Source organism: Paracoccidioides lutzii, assembly GCF_000150705.2.
Source record: "Paracoccidioides lutzii Pb01 unplaced genomic scaffold supercont2.6, whole genome shotgun sequence".
Classification (NCBI taxonomy): Eukaryota; Fungi; Ascomycota; class Eurotiomycetes; order Onygenales; family Ajellomycetaceae; genus Paracoccidioides; species Paracoccidioides lutzii.
Window position 1 is genome coordinate 757801 of NW_015440952.1, and position 21047 is coordinate 778847.

At 45.7% G+C, this 21047-nt stretch overlaps 10 protein-coding genes across 10 annotated transcripts; 7 read left to right on the plus strand and 3 right to left on the minus strand.

Annotated features, from left to right (window-relative positions):
• Positions 1 to 141: 141 nt before the first annotated feature.
• Positions 142 to 1605, minus strand: PAAG_02827 (hypothetical protein; the record flags this gene model as incomplete). The annotated part of the gene is made up of 1 exon (XM_015844765.1): positions 142 to 1605. The coding sequence occupies one exon, from the start codon at positions 1603 to 1605 to the stop codon at positions 142 to 144; it is 1464 nt and encodes a 487-aa protein (XP_015701843.1).
• A 1544-nt stretch (positions 1606 to 3149) lies between these two features.
• Positions 3150 to 3618, plus strand: PAAG_02828 (hypothetical protein; the record flags this gene model as incomplete). Its single annotated transcript, XM_002795306.2, has 3 exons — positions 3150 to 3248; positions 3331 to 3413; positions 3564 to 3618. 3 exons carry the CDS (start codon positions 3150 to 3152, stop codon positions 3616 to 3618), a joined length of 237 nt encoding a protein of 78 aa, XP_002795352.1.
• Positions 3619 to 5298: 1680 nt separating this feature from the next.
• On the minus strand, positions 5299 to 5631 carry PAAG_11555 (hypothetical protein; the record flags this gene model as incomplete). Its single annotated transcript, XM_015847185.1, has 1 exon — positions 5299 to 5631. One exon carries the CDS (start codon positions 5629 to 5631, stop codon positions 5299 to 5301), a length of 333 nt encoding a protein of 110 aa, XP_015703209.1.
• An 89-nt stretch (positions 5632 to 5720) lies between these two features.
• PAAG_02829 (hypothetical protein) lies at positions 5721 to 6562 on the minus strand (the record flags this gene model as incomplete). Its single annotated transcript, XM_002795307.1, has 2 exons — positions 5721 to 6325; positions 6397 to 6562. The coding sequence occupies 2 exons, from the start codon at positions 6560 to 6562 to the stop codon at positions 5721 to 5723; spliced, it is 771 nt and encodes a 256-aa protein (XP_002795353.1).
• A 351-nt stretch (positions 6563 to 6913) lies between these two features.
• On the plus strand, positions 6914 to 8239 carry PAAG_02830 (casein kinase II beta 2 subunit; the record flags this gene model as incomplete). The annotated part of the gene is made up of 2 exons (XM_002795308.1): positions 6914 to 6966; positions 7024 to 8239. The coding sequence occupies 2 exons, from the start codon at positions 6914 to 6916 to the stop codon at positions 8237 to 8239; spliced, it is 1269 nt and encodes a 422-aa protein (XP_002795354.1).
• Positions 8240 to 8938: 699 nt separating this feature from the next.
• On the plus strand, positions 8939 to 10215 carry PAAG_02831 (casein kinase II subunit beta-2; the record flags this gene model as incomplete). The annotated part of the gene is made up of 3 exons (XM_002795309.2): positions 8939 to 8995; positions 9405 to 9650; positions 9715 to 10215. 3 exons carry the CDS (start codon positions 8939 to 8941, stop codon positions 10213 to 10215), a joined length of 804 nt encoding a protein of 267 aa, XP_002795355.2.
• A 1857-nt stretch (positions 10216 to 12072) lies between these two features.
• On the plus strand, positions 12073 to 12698 carry PAAG_02832 (hypothetical protein; the record flags this gene model as incomplete). The annotated part of the gene is made up of 3 exons (XM_015844766.1): positions 12073 to 12124; positions 12264 to 12392; positions 12514 to 12698. The coding sequence occupies 3 exons, from the start codon at positions 12073 to 12075 to the stop codon at positions 12696 to 12698; spliced, it is 366 nt and encodes a 121-aa protein (XP_015701844.1).
• Positions 12699 to 14357: 1659 nt separating this feature from the next.
• On the plus strand, positions 14358 to 15707 carry PAAG_11556 (hypothetical protein; the record flags this gene model as incomplete). Its single annotated transcript, XM_015847186.1, has 3 exons — positions 14358 to 14776; positions 15029 to 15242; positions 15300 to 15707. The coding sequence occupies 3 exons, from the start codon at positions 14358 to 14360 to the stop codon at positions 15705 to 15707; spliced, it is 1041 nt and encodes a 346-aa protein (XP_015703210.1).
• Positions 15708 to 16084: 377 nt separating this feature from the next.
• On the plus strand, positions 16085 to 16623 carry PAAG_02833 (stress responsive A/B barrel domain-containing protein; the record flags this gene model as incomplete). The annotated part of the gene is made up of 3 exons (XM_015844767.1): positions 16085 to 16150; positions 16232 to 16342; positions 16468 to 16623. 3 exons carry the CDS (start codon positions 16085 to 16087, stop codon positions 16621 to 16623), a joined length of 333 nt encoding a protein of 110 aa, XP_015701845.1.
• A 2242-nt stretch (positions 16624 to 18865) lies between these two features.
• On the plus strand, positions 18866 to 20949 carry PAAG_02834 (hypothetical protein; the record flags this gene model as incomplete). Its single annotated transcript, XM_015844768.1, has 5 exons — positions 18866 to 19229; positions 19324 to 19428; positions 19495 to 19790; positions 19851 to 19984; positions 20088 to 20949. The coding sequence occupies 5 exons, from the start codon at positions 18866 to 18868 to the stop codon at positions 20947 to 20949; spliced, it is 1761 nt and encodes a 586-aa protein (XP_015701846.1).
• Between the last annotated feature and the right edge of the window lie 98 nt (positions 20950 to 21047).

The window sequence follows — 21047 nt, forward strand, 5'->3', positions numbered from 1 at the left end:
GTCGTTAGTTTTCTGGGCGATGTGAATTCACCTCCATTACCCGGGAACACGCAGAGCGGAAAAGCATCCTTCATCTCCCTCCGCGGCTCAAAATGTCACGGAAACTGAAAGAGGCTGTGCCGCCTAGTTCTCTGAACGCCCTCACACCCGCGATGGTGAAAAGCTGGTACTTTCGGAAATATCTTCCGATACAGCTGAACTAGGCCGGATACTTGAATGCGCATTTTGTGGCCCATGGATTGTTAGAGGCATACTGCTCTGTCTACCGAATGGGAGACTGTCCGTCTCATCGTCCTCAATGTCAGAAACATCGTAGTGGCTATCAAAATTGGCGTTGTTTGGATATGACACATATTGCCAATTGTAGTTTGCATTTCTCTCTTCGCGGTCACTGCTGTTGTTGTTCCTGCTAATAGGGCCCAATAAGCTACGACGGACGTTGTCTCTGGACTCGCGACGGGATCTATAAGTTGCGAGCGGTCTTGCTGTTGCTACGGTTGCTATGGGTTCCTGCTGGGACGCAGGAGGGGCTGGGGGAAAACGTTCCTGAGAAGGTGATTCTTCTGTAACCCTTGGGAGATTGGTGAACGGCTCTGAGAGGTTCGAGGGTAAGCGGTTTTGAGGATCTGATGGATTTGACCGCTGTATTGAGCTGCTGGGTGAGTGACCAGGATAGGGATCGCCTGTGGCAAGAGCAGCATAGAAACGCCTTGAGAGACGATGCTTTTGACGTCGCGTCTGTTCTGACGCGCTGTCCGCTGCGTTGGATGGGGTAGATGCACGAACCCAACTAAAACCAGGCGATTGGGCAGGAGGAGGCTGCTCCGGTGTCAATTGATGCACAATAGATTCCGTTTGAGGGTTCCCACCCCCTCTCATCGAGGGAGTGTCATATGGCGGGGGTGGCATATTCAACTCATCGCTCATTTTCTTGCTGCGCGAACGTCTCCACGCCATGAAGGCGAGGTAAGCTACGGCAATTAGAGCAATCCCTCCAATCGAACAACCCGCAATAATGGCGCCTGAATCTTTTCCAGCCTTTTTCGACCCAACGGTGGTTTGAGTAGCCAAAGGAGTGGAAGAAAGTGTGGAAGTACGGGATGTAAATGAAGTCTTAGTCGCGGCTGTAGTCCTTAGAGCTGTTAACGTTGCGGTTGTTGTCGTAGCGGGCGCTTCAGTACGATCCTCGTTGGTTGTTGTAGGCTCGTCTTCCCAGATAAGAGAAGGACCAACGTTATCGGGAATGAAAGTAAATATGGCAGGTTTTGTTATGGATTCCTCTTCCAAAAATTGTCGTTTTCTCCAATTTCTGCCAAGGGGTAATCGGTACCTTTTGTCATTTTTTGAGGGTCCGTTCGAATTAGAGAGTTGTCGCCGCTGCCTCTCTGTATGTAAAATTTTTAATATCTTAACTGGCTGGGGTGTAGGCGATACTAGAATACATTTCCCCAAAGAGACCCCAGCAACAACCTCTACCTCCCAAACGAGGGGATTTTGACAGGGAGGAGTTGGAGGGAGAGGGAAATCCGCATGGCTTGCACATGAGAAATCAGATAGAAAAGTCCAACATGAGATCAGCAGGATATAGGTGGTCGGAAGCCTCATGGCGATATCCCATTAAGGCTAAGCCAATCCTCAAGTGAGCAACCCAAACTACCAAAGCGGTGGTTATCAAGGATTGAGGAGGAGCGTGCTCCTCGGCAATATGGTCACCCTCACTCTGGTTGCATGCAATTTTATGTAGGTCGCGGTTTCAACCAACTTTTCCTTTCCAAAGTTGCATCCCAGTGAAGCGCTACAGAGTAGACGTGATGGCCTGGGGATCAAGCCAATGGGTTATAAATAGCAAATGTTGGTCTGACTAGAACAATTTCATCGGCTGGATATGCGCGGACTGTGACCTTCTGTGAGGGAAGTTGAAGGGTCAACCCTGACAGAAGAGAAGGAGAGCTTGTTGAACTTATCATAGAAAGGTAAATAACTTTTGAATTGGTTCCTGAATCTGAGATTATGTGTTCCATTGTTATTTACCAAGCTGGAAGTGTTTCAAGATTTCCGGATGAACACAGCCTCGTGCAAGGCTCCAAATTCGTAGTTATCTAGTCCGTCAGAAGTGATATGGGGATCCTCCAATTGGACCCCCTTGACTTTTCCGAGCTTCTATTTTTTGATTATAAGTTACCAAGGTCGCTTACCCCAGAATTTTGCCGGGATTGGCACTCTAGTGCACTCTTTCATCGTTGCTGTTCACATTTCTGATCAATCAGAACAGCCACATTCTTAGCTGCGCATTATGCCCCTTTGGCCGTCCAGTCAAAGTTATCCAGGCATTTTTCAACAAGAATGTGGCCCAAAAGGCTCACTCATCATTATGTGCAGGGGGGAAAAACATCTCTTTCAGCACAATTTTCTGAATTCCTTGATCCATGGAATCTGTCTGTGGCTATTGTCTTTGATTGATAAATCACGGGTAGGATTGCTGCTGGGCTGAGAGTGAGTGGAGTTCCTTCGCACTGAGTCAAGGTATTTTTTGGCTGTTAGTTAAGCATAGATAGAGCAAATGAGCTAAGGATCAGCCGGCTGGATTTCCGAGTACACGAGGGACTTCGCCCTCCTTGGACCTGAAGGACCTGAAACAGATCGTAATCTTGATACCTATCAGAGATAGCTGAGAGCCCGATGGTGCACACAATATGACCCGACTGGAATTGACGCAAAATTAAACAGAGGCTGAGGGTGCGAGAAAATACGAGAAATCCTCGTATTCTGGTCGACAGGTCCAAGTCACGTGTAATATATGACTAAGCGCCCATAGCAGGACATAATCACGTGATATAAAGCTGTTTGGCCTGTTTGTTTTGCCATCAAGAACAGGCTAACAGCCGTTAAACTACGTCATCGTCTAGCTCTGATAGTCGACATCAGGTTTCATAATTGTGCTGCTGCCTTGACACTTGTCTGAACATGAAGGGCTCGATATAAAAAACACGGAAAGATTCGTTGATATTGATAACTACTCTCTGGGTATATCCAAAACCGAACCTGTATTAACATCCACTGGACTATCTATCAACCCCACATTTTAAACAGATATTAAATTCTGATATTAGTTAATTACCCGAACCAAAGTCTCTTCGTAACTTCTCATCATGCCTCTCGTTGTGTCAAACGTCAGCAATGACCAGCAAGCAGACTGGTCAACAAAACTGCTCGGCAAGAAGCTAACGCAATCAACATCAGACACAGTGGTAGGTTGTCGAGGAATATTTCCCCATGCGTCCCTCACCTAAACTGATAAGGCATGTTCCTCTGCTCATCTTCTGTCCCTAGTCATTCGCAAAGAAAGATCTGCCCCCTTCCCACCGTGTGGTTGAACCGGGAATGATGATGACGATGGATCATAAACCAGAGAGGTAAGGGTCTGCCTGTTCTTGATTGTTTGATTGATTGTTGCTGTGTTCGCCTCCGCTACCACGGTTTTGATACTCCCGATTTCTGTCAATTTCGACGTTGTATCTCCATTACCTCGACTAAACCTTGAATGCTAATTCTTATATTGATAGGTTGAATATACATGTCAACGAGGACGGAACGGTAACGAAGGTGAACTACGGCTAATGGGGAATATTTGATGGCTGAGTGTGTGAAGAATTTTTTTTTTAACTTTTTATTAATTTTTTATGCAATAAAGGCAAAGATTGCGAAAATTACATGGTTTTGTTATGATGATATAAAACTTGGGCGCTAGATGATATTCAGGAGGATGGACCTTTTTAGCTTTCACAAAGGGTGATGACTTTAAATGAACATCATTTGGCGTCCAAAATATCATTCGTCTATTTGATTATCGATACGGACTTTCCATCCATCACTCGACCCTTGGGAGATTAAAAAATAGCTAGCTCGTTGCTCATAGTTCATGCTGACGTGTGCCTTGTAAGCTCATACAAAGAGTGCCTTCTTAAAAAACATTATAAACCCTTACCATTTCACACTCCTTCACAACAGCTGTATCTCTCCCTTCATCACCATTAGCGGTGGCATTTTTCTCTATCACAGTATATGCCTGGCTTCACATCAATCATTCCGATCAACCATTGACTAAGCCTATTTCACGAGCGGGTATGGACTGCGATCGTCACTCCATCGTAAAGACCGCAGGAGATATGAGTGTGGGATCAACTATCCTTTTGCACATCACAAAAACAAGCAAAGCGATGGGCAGGTTATTCGCCAAACAAGGCCATCTTTCGATGTTTCTCAAGGGGTAGATAGCACTGAATATTTGGTCGACACAAGCGATCGTCGATATTCCAACTTTTGGATAATGAATATATCCAACCATGGTCCAGCTTCCAATTTGCCAGAGAGCGTGAAGCCTCCCCTACTACCCTTGTCCCAGAAAAGGTTCCAGTGTGTCGCAACCATTCTAGTTACCAATGCACATTGTTGGCCGCAACTGTTACGAGATCCACAATCAATCATTGCCAAATCCAATGGCGAAGATGGCCCTTTGCTGGCCCACAAAGAATGAATGACCAACAAAATCCATGTGTGGCATGTCAAATTTCATGTCAGAAACATATTGTTTTCTCATGGCCAGTTTAGTCATCCACATATTCGAAACATCACCTCTGGGTTTTAAGTGTATGGGCGGAACCTAATCGCTCAGTGCATCATGGAAAAATCGTGGGACGTACGAAAAATTTGAGAGAGTCAAAGGTATTGTTGGACTTGCAAGTTGTTCTTGATAGAATTTCGGAACTTTCAAAAATTCCCTTTCTGTTTCAGGAGGCAAGGCGAGGACTTTAGCCGTATGTTCAAACCCCGCGTGTCCCACGGAGGTTCCCACGCTGGTTCATTAATAATTCCCCCAAGGAAAGTCGGAGCGTCCTCGGGAAGGTACATGCACATGGCAAAACTTGTCCCCGATTTGAAATATTCTGGATTATTCGGCGACCATCTATGGCCTGACGGGGCTCACCAAGACTGAAATTTCCCAGTACCAGCTAGACTCACAATTCATTAATGTATCATTCCCATGTATTGCCCTGTTCACCGATCAATTCCGACGCCGATGGTCATTGATAAACGGCGACTTCGACAACAATGGATGCAATTCAATTCATTTCAGTAGCCTCAACCTACCGCTCATCAATCCCAACACAAAAAAGATCTATAATGGCGAACATTTGGGCTTCATCATCACAGCCGAGAAAGACAAGAATATCAATACCAGCTGTCTGCAGCCATGTTTCATGGTTTTATTTCAACAGGTGTTCGATACCCATGCTCGATCTAAAGGGTCCCATTCGACATCGGGATAACCTTCTCGTTCAACACCATGATCGGCCAATGTCCACCGATCATTGTAAAACAGGTCCTATCAGCGCAAAATTGACGGTTGGTTACCATGGAGATATCTCGCGGATTTGGAGGTCGGCGAAGTTGTGGAATTGGATGATTAGCTATGCCTGATATCGATATCGATTGTGTTAACGCATTTGCTCTCCACAGATGCACGGACCAATACAGGTGGAGGGAAAATTTTGTGATGACACTGATGACGTCCAAACTTGGAAACCGTAGTGGTAGTCGCTTAGGGGAAGACTTTCTGGCAGTCTCTCGCATGGTTGCTCTCTGTCTGTACACCTACGTTTACGCGTGCACTCGTGACGACTGGGTTCGAGTGATGTCAGAGCGGAGATTTTGATTAGATATCAATCACCGTCTGAACTGTAGGCGCCCAATCCAAGCACAGATGAGATGGGCGCCATGGCCTCTTTAGTTATGTCTGAAACAGCTGCGATGTCGTGAACCTTCGTTGTCTCCGACTTTTCGGACTTTTCGGGCTCTTCCGTTTTCTCGGTGATATCGGGCTTCTTTATTCCCATTAACATACTAGCTGAACTGGGAGGCGACTGCGATTGCTTGCCGGGTTCTTCTAGCTGCGCTTTGTTCATGGTAGATGATTTGGCGTCCGTAGATGAACTTTTCTTCCGCTTTACACCTGGAAAAATGTCCTTGTCCTTGGCCCTTCTCCGTTTCCTGGCACTGATGACCCATTGTTCTTCATCTAGAGTTGACACCGCACCTGTACCTACGCCGTTCGAGTTGGAGGTGGTGATGTCAACCAATACCTTTTCTGCCTCCTGGCGCTGACGATGAAAAATTTCTAATTGTTCTCTTGTTTCCCGTTTCAAAGCTTCCTCTTGGGCCCTCGTCGACTCCAGTACCGAATCTAGGAATTCCACTTCATCCTCATCAAGCGCACGAAACTGATTCTTGAGTTTAATGGACTCCTCGAAAGCTTCCTGTTTGGCCGCTGGATATTGAAGACTGGGGATTAGCTTCGGCTATAAAGGTATTTTTGGCGGGGAAATTATATTTACTGACCCTTATTCCGTTGTAGAATCTCATAAAGACTTTTCCCACCATCTTGCTTGGCCTCCTCGGCCTTTCTTCTCCGCTCTGCTTCAAGTTCCTGCTGGGCTTTCACCCACTCATCGTCCCTTTTGGTTGGGTCATCAATGGTGCCTCCACTGACAAAGCCGGAGGACATATTTCATTAACCGCTCATCGACCACCACGCGAGAAACTGAGACCGTTCAACTAATGGCGTAAACTGTTCGTGGGTTAATATAGGACCGAACATGACTTTGATGGGTGGCTGGAACGGAGTGATTTTAATAATCGAGAATATTTTGCTGTGCCACGCGCTTACAATGAATGGGTGAACAAGCCACTAGTTAGTCGCCGCTTTAGTACCTAGTTAATAGAAACTCGACAACCACCCCGCCCAATTACGTCAGCCAGACCTCAGGCAGACATTCCTTGTATATATCCCTTTTCCCATCCAAAATGTTTCTCACCCTTTCTTTAATTATGAACTCGCCAGTCCCTCTGTGCAGTCATGGCGCCCTCCAGTGGCCATCAACTTCTCCCCAAAATATGGCGGGTTGCTAGGTAAGTTTCCAACCACTTGTATTGGATTACGAGTTTCTTCACTCACCGTCGTGATAGATTCGCTTTCGAGAAGGCAACAAGAGTGGTCGAGGCCAGGGTATCTGAGCAGCTCGAATCCTCTCGCCTTGCTTACCAGCCCATTTATGCTCGATTCACCCATCGTCAGGCTATCAATAGGATTGCTGCCACCCGACAGACCCAACGTCGTTTCTATTCTACCTCCCGATCCGCTACCCGGCTCTCCACGCAAGCATTCCAATCGTCCAAGATTTGTGCTGCGGTTAGCCGTCTAACTACTCGAACACCCTTTGCGTCCACGCTGCGTCCGAATCTCACAGGTGGTACGCTTGGTAGAACAGCTGGCGGATATACAATCGGAGCCGGACGGCTTGGCGGTGCAAGATATTTCTCCAATGGCCCAGCAACTCCAGCCCAAGTTGTTCAAAATGTGTCCGCCGGAGTTCGTGCTTTTTGGCTTTCTGGCCAAAGAGTTAGGTTTGATGGTGTAGATCCACAAACTGGTCACAAAAATTACCGAGTAGTCACCGCTCTCCAAGAGGAGACATGTCGCAAAATGCAAGCGATCCCTAGGAACGCCCCTGGCTCCTATGTTGACTTAAAAGTATCCCCAACAATCATCGCATTCAGCCGTCTGACTTCCGCTGCTGATACCGTTGAGGCCGTTAACTTGAATACTGACAACTTGATGAATTTCCTTTCCATCGATTTCGCCCGCGCGTTGAAAGACTTCGCAGCAGTTTTGAATGACTTGAAACGACTTTCCGCGCTGGGTGACTTACCTCTGTCACTGCATGACCAGTCCACTTTACGGGTACAATTTCCTGGGTGTGATGCAGAGTCTGTCGAGCGCTTATGTGACGAAGTTGGCGTGCAAAGAGGGGTGATCCATCAGGACGAGGATTTCGAGATCCAGAATGGCTCTGAGATGGCACTTCTGTTCCCATTTGCGCCCAGCCACATGGGTTCGGAGCCCGAGTTTTCTGGCCGCGGTCTCCGTTATCACAAGTCCCCCGATATGCTCAACTGGCGTCATATGATGTCCTTAGAGGAACTGGAGGAGCCGTCCCATTTTACCACAGGGCCCGATTACCATTATGTGGGAAGTAATGAACGTAATCCGTGGTCCTACTCTCCGACACCTTCAGGATACTCCAGCATGAATATCAGTGAGCTAGGAGATCGGGCCTTTTTCCCTGACCTCACCGAATCAGCTAATGGTGGCGGTGACCCTTCTCACTACGGCGGATTCTAAGAAATTTTTCAATTCATTGAGGAGTGCGATCGAGCGAAGCGATGATCCACGGCTTGCACAGCTTGTTTTCTCTCTTTTTCTTTTTTTCTCTTTCTCTTTCTTTTCCTTTTTTGTTTTGTTTTTGGTTGTTTGACAAACCCAGTTTTACCCATTACATACTTCGGCTCCCAAGCACTCTTGTCTTGTAGTATATATACCTGCTGTGCCAACGCTTGAAATGAACTCAGTTGTACACTACCTCTAATTCCTAATAAACCAGTAAACCATTAATTTATCACTCATAAAATTGTTTGCGTAAAGAATAGCATCCCCCATAGAATTTAATGAAGGGAGTTGTCGACCTCGTATGGGAAGTGTGCATAACACAGGTGCGTGGCGACATGTGCCCCTCTCAAAAGATAAACTTATGCAGAGATCAAGATTCCTATTAGTTCACGCATCAATCAAAACCTGCACCTCAGAAAAAGGGCCACTCTACATATTCCCTTATTCTCCTATTACCCTTTCGTGTCGACTGCGTCATTCTAGGTCAATCCATAGCCAGGCTCGCGAAAATACACAACCCCGGTCGACAAGGGAAAAAAGACCCATAATCACTTCTGCACCTCTCTACAGTTTGTCAAATCGTATCCCACGACGGAATTCTGCCGCTGATATCTGACAACCTTTCAAGACGAGGAGAGAGCGGGAGCAAACGGCATGGAGAATTTTAACAGTGAGACTGAGAGCGACTACACCAGTTACTGGAGAGACTGGGTGAGTTTTGTGATATTTTGAGTCTCCTCCGGCATGTTGTGCCTCGAGGATTGCCGAACGGTGTCATTCCCCACCCTTCGTCAATCTCTTGGTGGATTTTTTGGAAACTCACTTGAGGGGGGTTTTCGGAGGTACCTATGACAATTATTTGGGTCTTTAATTCATCACAAGTGGTCCAGCTATCATCCTACATAATAATGAATGGAACGGTTTTGAATTTTCGCTTCCTTTTTTAATGAACATCAATACTTGAGAGATGGTTGCAGAAAGGGATGTCAGAGTGACCATGCGTGTTTGTACAAAAATATATTTTTGCTACGGAGTTAGGGGTTTAATTCGCCATGCCTTCGGGCTGGAAACATGAAATGTGTTTTGGCCTCACTAACTGGTGTCTTCATTATGTCTGTAGTTTATCTCCTCCCGGGGAAACGAATACTTTTGCGAGATCGATGAAGAATACCTTACGGATCGATTCAACCTTACGGGCTTGAACAACGAGGTCCAATATTATCGATATGCGCTTGATCTAGTGACGGACGTTTTCGATCTCGACGCGGATGATGACCTCAGAGAGCAAATCGAGAAGTCGGCCCGACACCTTTACGGACTCGTTCATGCGCGGTATATTGTCACAACAAGAGGATTAGCTAAAATGGTATTACACCTCTTCAAGCGTGGTAGGAAAAACTAGGTTGGATGCTAACTCAGGCTGTCCGTAGCTCGAAAAATATAAGAAAGCCGACTTTGGCAAATGCCCACGTGTACTCTGCAACCAACACCCCCTCCTCCCGATGGGCCTGTCAGACCTGCCAGGCGAGAAGTCCGTCAAGCTCTACTGCGCCAAATGCGAAGATATATACAATCCCAAATCGTCCCGACATGCCTCAATCGACGGCGCATACTTTGGCTCGTCATTCCATAGCATTCTCTTCCAAGTCTACCCCGCCCTTCTCCCAGAAAAGTCAATACGTCGATATGACCCACGAGTTTTTGGATTCCGTGTTCATGCCTGCGCAGCTCTGACGAGATGGCAAGACCGAAAACGAGATGAGATGAAAGTCCGTTTGAAGAAAAATAAGCTGGATAGCCCGTTTGTTGAGGATCGGGAGTTTGAAGAAGACGACGATGACGATATTGCTGATTCGGGAATTGGAGAGTTTGATGGAAGGGGTAAAACTCCCGTTGGTGCTGAGGGGGGAAGGATGATGATTGATAAGTGACGAATGGATATGGATATCTGATCTTGATGAGTTGATGGATAGCTGAACTGCTCCCAATGAAGGCGTTTGGGGATTGAAGGATGGCAGGGGTTATTGGAGAGAAGTAACTTTCTAGCTATAATGGGGATTTTTTTCTTCTTCTCTTTTTCAGCTATAGGCTTTCAGCAAGGCGTTTGATGAGATTTCTCTTTTCGTGCAATCTTGTTAGATTATTTACATATGTTATTCTTTGGTTGTGGATTTTCCACACCTCTTTTTTGTCTGTCAGACGGTGGATAATTGGGTTTGAGGATTTGTACTCAGTTAAACTCACTGACAGATATTAACTATGACTGTTAAGGGTAGTAGGGCTTTAATTCGAGCCTTAAAACAGGAGAGCCGGAATACAGGTATTAGATAAGAAGAGGGGATTGAATCATGCCAATTATGCTTTTAAGATTATATTAAAATTTAGAATTAAAACGGAAACTCCAACACCAAACATTGTTGAATCAATGCTAATTCCTCTATATTTCCCTGTTTCTCGAATGCTTCTAAAGTCGGGAGCAAAGAGATCGGAAATCGGTAAGTCCTCAATGGTTGTTGCCCAGCATTGAATGCGCCACAAAGGAGCTCGGCATGCCGATCTTACTATAACTACGGAATACTTCAAGGAATCCTCTTCGGTTTGAACTCTGCATTCTTTATACTCCGAATCACACATGTACATGTACAATCCCTTTTTTTTTTAAGAAGTTTAGCATCCCCCCCCCTTTTTATCTCCCCCAAGCTACTTCGGCATCGGTAGCATTCGTGTTAACAGGATCTTCCCAACACAAGTTCATGCAAAGGGCATGAGACTGAATATCCGGATTCTTTTTACTGCTCATATTTTGAGTAGCACCAATGTCCTATACCATTATCCAATAAAAGTGAAACTTCAAACCCTCATACTCTGTGCTTTTGGGGTTTGTTTTGCTTCCTTTCGTCGAAAACTCTGCTAGTTTCACGGATGGTCATAGTTTAATCCTCTAGATTTGACCTGATCTTCCTCGTCGCAATTAGCTTCTGTTATTATCCTGAAACCCAAGTGCTATCACAGGTTGTTTGAGTTAGAAAAGAGCATGAAGAACTAAAATGCGAGAAACTTCAGACAATGTCCTGGTACGGGTTTTCATTTGAACCTTCATCCTGTGTGAATTTCATTGATAGGATATCCTTCTGGTCAAATCCAATTTTCAAATACAAAAAGCATACTTGCAGTACTCCTTCATTTATGAGACAATCACCCGAGTGTGATCCAGGTCATAAGATATACAGTTGCGCCCGCTATGGTTATCGCTGGATATGATTTACACTCGATAGAGTTAACCTTCATATCCAGAAGCAGTTTGTCTTCATAGCGAGTTCAGAACATTGACTGGGACAGCTATCCCGCAATAATGGAATTATGTTCCCTCGAACATCGGACACACTTTCCGATGTCAATTTTGTCCGATATCAAATTCAGTCCTAACTGCCTTCGCCACCATCTTGCGACAACAGACGATATAAATGGGTTTCAAGGAATATGTCACTTCAGGCATATGATTCGGTATCTCACTACCTACCTTTCAAGAATTCTATGGATCACTGGCCCCACGTAATTTGATGTTCAACCTCCATTCAGAACCCTCGTATTTAGGAAGACCTGTTTTTAGAACAGAAATGAAACATAGATACGAGGTTGACATCATTCCTCTGAAAGCGCTGAAGGTTCCCGCCAGAATATAAATAAGCTGTTAACTATGATCTGCTACTTCAAATCTTAAGCCTGATGTGGAGGTCCCTTCGCTGCCAGTTCTCACATGCAATCGATAGTACCCATAACATCCAAAGATGCATGCTGCTAAGGTGTTTGCTTTCCTCTTATCTCATCTTGTCCTCACAAGTATGTCGTCTCTTTGAAGAAGCCCCTTTATACTGTTTGGCTCTCCTGCTGCTGGACGAGAACATTTCCCGGCTTCCTAGTGGAAATATCCACCTGTGTGGAATATTTCAGCTAACATAGTCTCTTGAAACAATCCCAGATGCCCAGGGTTGCGGCGACACCCCTGCCTGTATTGGAACGGAAACTTGTGCCACTATCACCCGCACAACACCTACACCGACAACCATAACCACCTGCGCCCCAACCCCGACGTGTTTATACGTATACCGTTAGTCCTCGGATATTTTCCTACCTTGCTTCTGATGCGTTCGTTCAATCATTCTTCAGAGCGGATATTAGAGTTCTTCTTGCATAATCAAACGTGAAGGTCAGCTAACGAGCTAGTGCAGAGGGTTGTTCATCCGGAGGTGGCACCGACATATGCTGCTCGACGTACTGCGCCGCTACCAAGTGTAGACCAACGGATCCCAAGTGGCCAAATTGCCAAGAGGACCTGATGTACTGCGACTCAGATAACGAATGCTGCTACAACAATGGATGTGTAGATCACTTCTGCCGCAAGCCAGGATCCTAAGCTGGAATCCATTGACGAAGTGACGGAGACGTTCGAGCGTATGGGGTGGTTCAGGATTCTGCCTATCAACAACCCGGTTCTTTGACTCTCTGGACAGAGAGCTGAATCTCCTTATCCACTCTTCCGTCGATGAGAAAATGGCAAAAGGTTCATGTCATGGGGTCAATTTGAGCATTGATATGGGCGTCTTCATTTCGATCTGAATTAACGTAATGCGGAACTGTATTCCCAAAGCTTCCCTAAGTTGAAATTAGAAGCTCTTTTGTTCTGTGGAAGATGCAAAGAAAGTAAACGCAAACCTAAATATTCGTGCTCTAATTTGCATAAATATACGACACAAGTGGATGCATTTGACCGGGCCCATGCAAAACAGCAACCTATCTTTGTTAAATACATGTATGCACTGATATCGGATCCTTAGAAAGGCCTGTATGATACTCACGCCTCCACATAGCCTCCTCCTACTGATCGGCACTTTGCGAGGATTGTTGATTGACATGCATGCGGTAAGTGAAGCTCTCCCCTAACGACCCACACAAGATATCGGGCTACCTAGGCGAGTTACATCCACACAGAAGTCGGAGTATACTCTCCAAACATAGAAACCCTTGGCATCCTGGGATTGCAATAGGATGGATTCCATGGCGGGATCGGCCTTCGAGAGCCTTGGAAGCAGCCTGTAGAGCCAACTAGGCACTCGGTGTAGCTCTTCCATTTTATGCAAGCTGCTCGGCCGACATCATTTTCGGTTTTGAAAACGTAATTCCAGTTAGCTGCCCTTGTCCCCAAAGGTCTCGTTCGCCTTCCCCGTTACGTCTTTATTGGATTGTGTTCCATCCGTGCTGCGGATGCAAGAGTAACTAACTATCCCAAGTTCATTATTCAGCCTTGTAGGTCTGATTCCGGGAATTTAACTCTCGTGTTGATTACCTTGAACGAATCTTGTCAATGTTGGCTCTTTAATTAGGGCCTTCTGATGTCGTGTTTGTCAGGTTTGAATGTTCTTGCGGTTGAGGCTGGGAAGTTATTAACTTCTTCGATTTTTCTCACTCTTTTTCCTCCTATTTCCGCTGCAACTTTTCGCAGTTATATATCTAGTTGGAATACGGATGACAAACCCCGCATTCCAGAAGGCGGAGAAGACAGACTGGCAGGTTATTTATGCGCTTAAATATCAAGATCTACAAACATGCTTTTGTAATATTTTGGTATAGAGATTCCTTCTAGAGACACTAGTCACTCTTGGGTAGATTAACTATCAGTGGAGAATGTCTTTTCATTTTGGACTGAGGTGTTCGGGCCATAAATGCGACACAACCGCAGCCCTAGTCCAATGCCTACGAGGTGGGAATTGATCTGCCTTATCTATCTACCAATTAATGCTCAGATCAAGTGAGTGCCTCGTTTTGATATCTGCAATCGCATTCTTACACGAAGGGAGAAATGCTTTGGATTAATGGAGGAGTGGCATCGCGGACAATGGTTATTCTGGGGTGTATATAAGGTCTGCAGGGTCATCATGAATGTGAATCCGATTTTATTTTAATTTATTTTAATTTATCTTTTATTTACTTATTTATTTTATTTTTTTAATTATTTTTTTCAGGATCACGATCTCCCAGTTTTCCTGGCTATTATTTTCTTTACCCATTCGCAGAGATGCAAAAGTTGCTGCAGTTAGCTACAGCATTCCTCCTTGCGGGTTTCCCAACAGCCCTCTCCATCGGGAAACACCCTTCTTGTCGGTGCAAAACAGATGATTCGTGCTGGCCATCGCATGCTAGATGGAAGGCCTTGAATGAGTCCATCCAAGGTAACCCAGTTGCCGTTAGGCCGGTTGCTAACGTCTGTCATGACCCAGCGTATGACCCTGAGCATGCAAGAAAACAAAGGCCATTAGCCAGAATTCTTTCTGGAGAGCAGAACAACAGGGAACTGTGCAGTTCACCAACTGGGATACTTGGTCTGCTCAGTCTCAAAGTTGCTATGTCGACAGTCCCCAAGGTGTTGCTTGTGGCCAAGGCCACATACCGCTCTATTCCGCTCGGGTTGAATCACCCTCACATATCCAGGAGGCGGTCCGTTTTGCACGAAAACATAGCCTTCGGTTGGCTATTGAGGCATCTGCACATGATTTCCTAGGCCGATCGTCCGCACCTAACTCGCTGCAAATATCTACTTACCGAATGAAGGACATTAATTTCACGTACAACTTTGTGCCAAAGGATCCAAAAAAGACCGAAGTGTTGCAGCTGTTACCCTTGGTGCCGGGGCGGTGTTGAGCGATATTTAGAAGACATTGTCCAAAAAGGACGTTGTCACCGTTGCAGCCTTAATGTTTGCCGACCAGGACGACAAAGCGGCCGTTCAACGCCTGCTAGGCTTGCTGGTCACTGCAGTGGAGAATATGCCGTAAATATCGACAAGGTCATAATCTTCACTTACACCATCGCCTCACCAAAATCCAATAGAATCATAAACGGGCTTCTCAATGCCCAAGGGGAAACCGACCAAACCGGCGTCCCGGTTGCAAAATTAGGTCCCGTTTGATATCTCCACGATTTCCTCGTTTCCCGAAATGGGCCTGCGAAGCTCTCCAAGGCCCTCTCGAGTCTTAAATCTGTGACGGGAAGTGTCATTACAGGCCATATCGTTGCGGGTGGGCAAGTTGCCAAGAATGCCGGAAGGAATGACAGTGCGCTGGATCCTGCATGGAGAAAGACACTAACGCATATCACATTTAGTTCCTCGTGGAATTCCAGCACTTCGTTTGAAGAACAGAAGAAGATATATGAGAGGATTACGAAAGTTCAAGTTCCTCTCCTCAAAGCGCTCGAGCCGGGGCAGATGGGCGCTTACATGAACGAAGCTGATTCTCATGAGGTGGACTTGCAGAAGTCCTTTTTTTGGAGAAAAAATTATAAGCGCCTGTATGCGATCAAAAAGAAATGGGACCCTTCCGGACTCTTTATTTCCCGTCTGGGTGTAGGGAGCGAGGACTGGTATTGAATGATGGACTATGTCGAGTCCATTAGGGGATATTTGATGAGGGCTCGGATAGTTATATGGCATGTTATTGCATGTCTATGATCTATTTATATCCGCTGGAATGCCAGGAGTAATCGAGATGTTCGTCTTCAATTTTGATATAACCATGGGTTATCCACTTCGCTCAATACTTCTCGGAGGGTTGGTTAATATATATATATATATGTATAACTCGATACATTAATAATCATTTCCGACGCACGCCAGACCCGCTGATTTCGCCGAACAACCTAAATCGAGTTCTGATCACCACAGCTCAGTCTAGTTATCGTGATTCCGTTCAATCTATTTGCCCTTGACAAGCCAAATTACTGTACAAGAGCTCCTTACCCGGGACAATGGGAATTACGCATATTGTCCTGTTTCAGTTCAAAGCTGGCGTGCCTGCTGAGTCTGTTAATGATGTATGAGTAACTAATGCTCCCGTCTACTATATATGATTTCGTTTTACCAATGCAAGAGGCTCACCGACTATGTTTGAACAGGCGTGTGCGCGAATGCTTGCATTGAAAGACAAATGTATTCATCCTACTCGACAAAAACCGTATATTAAGGCCGCAAAAGGTGGCAGAGATAACTCAACTGAAGGGTTGCAAGTATGCGGAAACATCTCTCATATTATAAGGACTACTAAGAACCACATATATATTATACGCATACTCATGCCCCACGTCCTTGTGTTCCGTTCTTGAAAATTGGAATTGACAGAGATCGATCCTAGGACGGAATTACCCATGCCTTTGTTGTCGAGTTCGAGAACGACGAAGATCGAGATTACTACACGAAGAATGATCCTGCCCATCTGGGGTTTGCGGGCAGTCTGGGTGACATTGTTGAGAAAGTTCGAGTTGTTGATTTTACCGACGGGGTGTTCTGAACGGGATGCATGGCTACTTTTATCTCAGTTTATTCCGTTTGTACACCACCTTCAGGATGGGCTGAGACAGTCTGAATAAATCGCAAGGGCTGATTATTGAGGCTCAATACCAGTCATACCGAAGTCCTTATGATTCCTGGCGCTCAAGGCCACTCGGAATCTGGTGATTCAGCTATTTTGATGATACATTGAATGCGATGTTCAAATTTAAACCATCTCGTAGTGTGATCAATCAATCGATCAATGACTCATTCAGCAGGAAGGGTTTCCATTACAGTCGGCGAGAACCACAAAAATTTTGAAATCCCTGACGGTCAAATCCATCGCAGCAGAACCCCCATTCGCGGTAACACAGCATATTTTATATATTTAATTGGAGGGGGAGGGGGAGTGGGGGGAGTAGGCAGTTTAGTGTGCACAACGGACAGGGGTTTTTGAAGTCAAAATAAACACCGTATTAATACGGTTGGCAACAGTTATGCAAAAGTGCCGAGATGCAACAATTATAACTATATTTCAAAACAATATCCTAGAATAAGGCCCGTGCGATCATGGGGGCGGTCATCGCGTTATCGGATGAGAACGAAGACAATTCAAGAGAATGTTGTGGTGTAGATTCGGCTTCCCTCGAGGCGAAGAGAATGACCGTCATCGCCCTTCTCTTAGCAAGTCGGGAACGGTAACATGGCGTCTCCGAGACCGAGGGCACGAGGACCTGAAGCAACATCCAAGGCATCCTCCCTTGTGAAATACCACGAATCAGAGATTCACGAGCACTTCCTCAATCAGATAATTTCCAAGTTGGAATAAAGCTTCTAGATAACTTCCTTTTTGCTTATACGATATTGTTGCACGGTATGTTCTTGTGATTGGGCCGATCCTCCACAAGGTGAAATTCATAAACGGCCCTACAACTGGCACCTGCAGGTCGTCCGCAAGCCATGCGGCACGAAAGAGTGTAACCTCAGAACTGTGGCGGAGGACAACATCAAAGCAATGAAGCATTGGTTCACGGGGCCCTTTACCTCTGGTGTTATCTAGAGTTCAAATATGTTCGTTTCATTTTCCAGAAACGAGAAATTTCCTCTTTTTGTCTGCAATAACAACCCCCGCACAAAAGAGATAAATACAGTTTCCTGGATCGAACTCATGGCGATGTATGGTAACACATCTCCGTGTTCACTTCACGTAATAAGGAAACATGGAATAAGCGGAGCGTGACCTGAAAAAAAACCAATATATCAGTTTGGTTCAAGTAGTTAATGTCCTGTATGATGGGGAGGGAGAAGATATCTCCACTAATCGGTGCCGAAAACGAACAACATCATCCATACAAGATGAATCATATGAATCATCATGATTCATACCGTGTGCAGAGAGTCCTCAATCTAATCTCTGTTGAAGTTGGTTCTGGCCAGGTTTGCGACACGGCGCCTAAAATAGCAACTCGATCTCTACCAACCGCCTGAGCGTGAGGCTTAAATATTTGAACGCTCCTCCGCCGTCCACGCGTTATGCCAGGACTTCAACAACTTTATTTTTCGTCTTCGTATCTCGACAAACCCAAACCAGCAAGCCTGCAGGGCTGGATGCCTCCTCCGGCTCATGTTTCCCTGATATGAAGGAATATTTTCTTGGCAGCCAATCTGGAGCATCTGTCGCTCAGCCTCTCCCGACTTGCTGCTATTGGGTCAACTACTTTGCGCGGGTCAACATGGCCATCGAAAATCATGCAGGTTAATCACGCTCTTTGGTTGCTGCCTTAGACAAGCGTCCGCAGCGCCATCACCAGCACCATTCCGATCTACCCCTGAGGAGAAAGATCGGCGCGCCAATCTTTCGTCGTCTGAGAAAATCAGAGATAACCGAGAATGCTTGGTCCCATCTCACCGCTGGACAAGAAAAGTACTGTACACTATGTACCATTGAGGGCACTCATGTTCATATCTCGTCAAATCCAAGCTTCGTGCAATTTTCTTTGCCATAATTGTAAAACGTTTCGTAACTTTAACCGCCAGATTACGGGGCTGAGGAAATTCGAAATGAAATTCGAAGCCCCCCCTCCCCCGATTCATATATGGGTGCTTCTCTCCACATAGGATTAAAACCTCCTCTACCGCATTACCAAGCTATTGTCGACTTTGAGTGTTTTGTGGATGCGCAAAATAGTTCATTTATCATCTAAACTTCTCATATTCGTTTACGTGTGATATTTAGGCTGTACTACAACGCGATTTTCGGGATGAGTGTTGCAAAGGGACCTGAATCCTCCCCATCCCGGATGGCCTCTGGGTTGTTGTCCCAATGCCACACTTGCCGCAAGCGAAGGGTCAGATGTGACTCAACACGCCCTGCTTGTAATAAGTGCATTGCAAAAGGTGTCCAGTGTCTGGGATATGGAAGACAAAAGCCCCTTGTCTGGCTCCACGGAGGGGGCAACCAGAACCAATATCTGGTCGGGGGAACTCAGTCGGTTCTAAAAAGGAGAAAGAAGGGGAGACCGAAGATTATCATTGCGAAGGAGGACGTTGAAGAACCGAAGAAGTCTCCCGAAGGAGTAAAAAATAACATATCTGAAGTGTTAGACCTCGTGCAAGCCGCTTCCGGTACGCTTATCTTCATGCTTACTCACCGGGAAATCCTCATCTCACTAGCACTGAAGTTGCACTTTAAAGCGCTGACGTTTGTTTGGGTATCTAGATGTTCCAAGATATTTAGACAAGTTCGATCCCCTCCGCGCCCCGGAAACTCTGGATTTTAATTACCCCTTGGACGTTAAAGTGGTCGTCAGCACGATCTGGTACTGTAAGTTTCAAAACGCTATATGCCCAACCCTGAATAGAACATTTGATCACTAACTTTATAAATTAGTCAATAAGTATATTTATCCCGAAGTCGATCCGATAGTTTACTATCAAGATCTTCCCACCATTGACCCTAAGAGCTGGCAAGATGATATCTCCAATATACTTTTCCAGATACTTGTCTCCGTTGTTGCGACACACAGAGCTGTGAAATCGCAAACGGACGAAAAAGTGTCCCTAGGCCATGAAATCTACCAGTACAAGCAGCAGGCTTTTCGTCGACTGAGTTTCGAGCTTAGAAACCCTGCCACTCAGTTGGGGGATTTGACGCTGGTTTGTGTATTGACCCTGTTCTTAGCAGAGGTAGGCGTTCTCCCTTAACTCTCGAGAAGCAAAGCATAGGTTGTTAAATTTCCTTCCTAGACCCAGCAGTCAGCGTATGGCGAATGGCAGGCCCATTTCCAAGGCGCAACAAAGATCATCGAGTTGAAAGGGGGTGTCAAATACGCCCTAGACAGGTGTCCCCAAATAAAGAGTTCTTTAACATGCTACTTGCTGTACGTATCTTGTCAATCCACTTAATTTGCGTTGTTGCCCAGAGTCCAAAAAAAATCTTTTAAAATTTCCTCTTTGTTCTTCATCTAATACCTTTCTCCTTAGGGCGGATGTCTTGGGTGCTACCACCTCCCGAAATGTGTTATCCATGTCAGATGCGTCTAGACAACTAGGGTACTCAAAAGATCTACCCCACATTTTCTGCAACGGCTCAGAGTCGTTTGTCCCCTGTCCAAATGAGCTCTTTGACTGTATTATCCGAATCAACTATTTCCGCGCCCTGTCCGCCCACGCGATCGGCACAAACAACATGATGATAGATTTTGCCAACATACAAATGCTACTGCAGAACATTCTCTCCTTTTCCGCACCCAACTGGGCGGACGGCATGGTACAGCACTATGCCGACACTGCAGTTATTCCCCGCCGGAAAACCACAGGTGATTTTATTCGCCCTGATCGAGACATCTGGCTACAAATAGCAACTATTTACCAAGCCGCAATCCTTCTTTATTGCATACGTTCTCTTGCTTTGGATTTTCAAGGCCTCATTCTTGCGTCCTACTCTTCGAATACAGCAGCGGATATGATTTCGTATGTCACGGTTCAAGATATCCAGATCGTGGCGAGACAGACACTTTCGGACCATTTAGGTAAAATCTTCGCTCCCGGATCTGACTTACTTCGTCAATCCTTGGCCCGGGTGGTAACTTGGCCCCTGTTTATCGCCGGGGTCGAAGCTGGGGATCATTTTGAAGATGCAACAGCTCTGAGGAAACTCGTGCTCAGTGCATTCGGCAGACTAAGCAGAGCATTGGGCACTTTGCATTTTCGAGATGCAAGGTCCTTTCTGGAGAATGAGTACGGTCGTCGGGATAGCATAAGTATTGCAGGAAATCTCGATTATCGCTGCTGGTGGGATGATGTTTTTGAACAATTGCCAGATAGATGTGCTTTTTTTGTGTAGCGGAGCGGATGGAAATATTTATGTCATGTGGGTTCTTCATATTTGTTAGGCGCTTCGTGACATGTGATTTTCGATTTCTGTTCATAGCTCAACATGAT